Source organism: Cynoglossus semilaevis, chromosome 17, assembly GCF_000523025.1.
Source record: "Cynoglossus semilaevis isolate Cse_v1.0 chromosome 17, Cse_v1.0, whole genome shotgun sequence".
NCBI lineage: Eukaryota > Metazoa > Chordata > Actinopteri > Pleuronectiformes > Cynoglossidae > Cynoglossus > Cynoglossus semilaevis.
The window spans coordinates 15,474,482-15,477,294 of NC_024323.1; the positions used below are offsets into that span (position 1 = coordinate 15,474,482).

The window sequence follows — 2,813 nt, forward strand, 5'->3', positions numbered from 1 at the left end:
GAGGGGAGGGAGTGGGGCGCTGCTTGGGCAGTGGCAGCAGCAACAGCAGCAGCAGCAGCAGCAGCAGCAGCCTGGGTGATGGCTGCTCTGGCCTTCTCCTTTTCCCTCTGCAGTCTGCCAATGTCTCGCCTCAGCTCGTCCTGAGGAGCAGAGCAGTAGAACCAAAAACAAACATTTACAGAAGTCTTCATCTGTCACATCTTCATCCTTCTTCTATTTGACCAGCTACCTTTTATTTTGACATTTTATTTTGTTTTGACAGCAGTTAATACTGTTAAATATTTGCCCCTGGTCTCTCTTCTCATTTCTCTACCTCACCCCCTTCCTTTTCCTCACTTTACACCCCAACAGTCCCTATCCAGTGAATGAAGGCAGAAAGGCATGCTAACACACATGCTAACCTGTACTTGCAGCTGAAGCTCCTTGTCCAACAGCGCCCTCTTCTTCAGGATCTCGGCCTTCAGCTGTTCTTTGTGTTTGTACAGCAGAGCCGTCAGTTTGGAGGCGTTCTGCTTAGAACGTTTCTGCTCAACCACTTCCTCCTTCTTCCGCTTTTTAGCTGCCTGTTTCTCATCCTTGTCAATCTTGTCAAGAATGAACTTCATCACCTGGTTACACACCATCATCCTGAGGCCAATGAGAGAGAGACGTTTACAGTGACTTCCCTCAGAGTTTTACTACAATGATAAAAATAAAGAGATTTGAACCTGTGGTTCTCTTCTCGCTCTGCTGCAGCCAAACTCTTCTTCTGTTTCAGCTGGTCAGCTGTAGAATTCTGTTTGGCCGGTGTCTGACAAATGGAAAAAAGGACATTTTTACTTTACATATTGTGGACATTCATTTCAAACACAGAAGGGTTTCAGTTTTCAACATCAGTTCTGTGTTCCACCTGTTTCTGTGTGCCGTCTCCTGCTGCCGGAACATTCTGCTCTTTCTGTTCTCGTTTAGACTCATGCTGTTTCTTCTTCTTTGGATGCTGCTGCTGAAGTTGCTGCTGCTGCTGAAGTTGCTGCTGCTGCTGAAGCCTCTGAAGTTGCTCCTGGACACCTGCTGGTGCCTGTATGGTAACCATATTTGGAATCTGGTGGGTTGTAATCTGCCCCCCTGTCTGTTGGATCTGGATGGGCAGCTGAAGTTTGATCTGCTGTGGGACTGTACCACTGTGGTGCTGCTGGGCCTGGGCCTGGATCTGGGCTTGGATTTGAGCAGCAACGTGTGGTGGCAGAGCTGAGAGAAGCTGCACTGGCTGCTGCAGACCAGGAACAGTGATGAGCTGATGCCTGACTGGAGACTGTACCTGAAGCTGAGGCTGAGGTGTTTGGACTTGATTCTGGTTCTGTGGCTGGAACTGAACTTGAACATGCGTCTGCCCTTTGACTTGTAGTGGCTGCTGGACATGAAACTGTTGCTGTGGCTGCACCTGTGTTTGGACCTGGGGGGGCTGCGAGGCCTGATTTGGAATCTGGTTCTGTTGTTGGAACCGCACCTGAACCTGGTGATGAGGTTGACTTTGGACCTGAGACTGAACCTGAGGCTGAGGGAGGACCTGGGGCTGAGTCTGTGGCTGAGTTTGAACCTCTGGCTGCTGGTACTGGAGTTGAGCCCTAGGCTGGAGTTTGGGCTGGGGTGAAGTTTGGACCTGGGGCAAGACTTGCTTTTGGGACTGGAATTGCACCTGAGGTTGGGTTTGAGTTAGAGGTGGGACTTGTGCAGCATGTGGCTGGAACTGAACCCGGACCTGCTGCTGGATTTGTGCCTGTGCTTTGGACTGAACATGGGTTTGGGACTGAAGTTGAGGTCCGAAGGACTGGACTTGAATCTGTGCACGAATAAGACATTGGGGCTGGGGTGGAGGATGAGAAATGTTTTGGGTTTGGACTAGGGGCTGAGGAGGTCTAACAGTGGTCACAACAGGAGACGCAGCTAGTCCCTTCATTTGGACCTGTACCGCTGAGACTGGCACCGGAGAGCCCTGCTGCACAGACACGACAGCCGCTCGCTCAACCTGTGCTGGAGACTGTGGAGCAACGGGTGGATGGGTTGAGGTTGCAGAGTAAGAGGTCGGTACCATCACAGATGCCTGAACAGGAGCGGCAGCCGGCTGAAGTGACATCTGGGTCTGAGAAGCAGCTGGAGTCCAAAGCTGCAGCTGAGCTGCTGTGTGTTCTGTCGGAGCTACAGAGAAAAGAGAGAAAAGTACAGCTTCATGTCAGTCTTTCATTCATTTATTCTTCATATTGAAATGTGAACTGTTGTTACAGACTTGGAGTATCACGCAGTACCTGGAACCGATGGTGTGGTGGAGGTTGCTGTTACTGCTGTGACAACAGCGTTGGTCACAGGAGCTGGTGCTGCCATTTGGGTCAAAGCAGTTCCTGGCGACGGGGCGGGGGTCTGAGAGGACACGGCGGCTACGACAGGAGCACGAGCGGCGGTTGGAACAGGAACAGCTGAAGGAAGAGAGGAAGGAGCCTGACACTGGGCTGAGGTAGTGTCTGCTGCCTTGACTGAAACGGGGGCTACAGCCCGGGACGGAGCAGCCACGTGCATGTGGACAGCGGGGGCGGTGCAACTCAGGGAAGGACTGGGAGTTTGGTTCTGAAGCTTGGCTGAAACCTGTACTGGGACAGGGTGGGAGGCTGTGGGGAGAGAGTTGTGGGTGTGTACCAGGACTGGGGCTTCAGTTCTGTGTTGGGCCACAGCTGGATGTCCCGGTACCTGGGCTTCCGTGGCAAGATTTGCTTGTGTTGAGGAGAAAAACTGGGCTGCAGCCTGTGGCAGGGGGGGGCCGGGGGGGGGGGGGGGGGTGTGGG

At 52.8% G+C, this 2,813-nt stretch overlaps 1 protein-coding gene across 1 annotated transcript in view; it reads right to left on the reverse strand.

Annotated features, from left to right (window-relative positions):
* The window catches only part of bptf (bromodomain PHD finger transcription factor), a 23,310-nt gene that overhangs the window by 5,737 nt on the left and 14,760 nt on the right, over positions 1-2,813 (reverse strand). The window contains exons 24-28 of the mRNA XM_025064484.1: positions 2,283-2,772; positions 890-2,175; positions 708-790; positions 402-627; positions 41-140 (exon numbers count right to left, since the gene is read on the reverse strand). Coding sequence (XP_024920252.1) covers positions 41-140; positions 402-627; positions 708-790; positions 890-2,175; positions 2,283-2,772 — 2,185 coding nt within the window. The remainder of the gene's footprint in view (positions 1-40; positions 141-401; positions 628-707; positions 791-889; positions 2,176-2,282; positions 2,773-2,813) is intronic.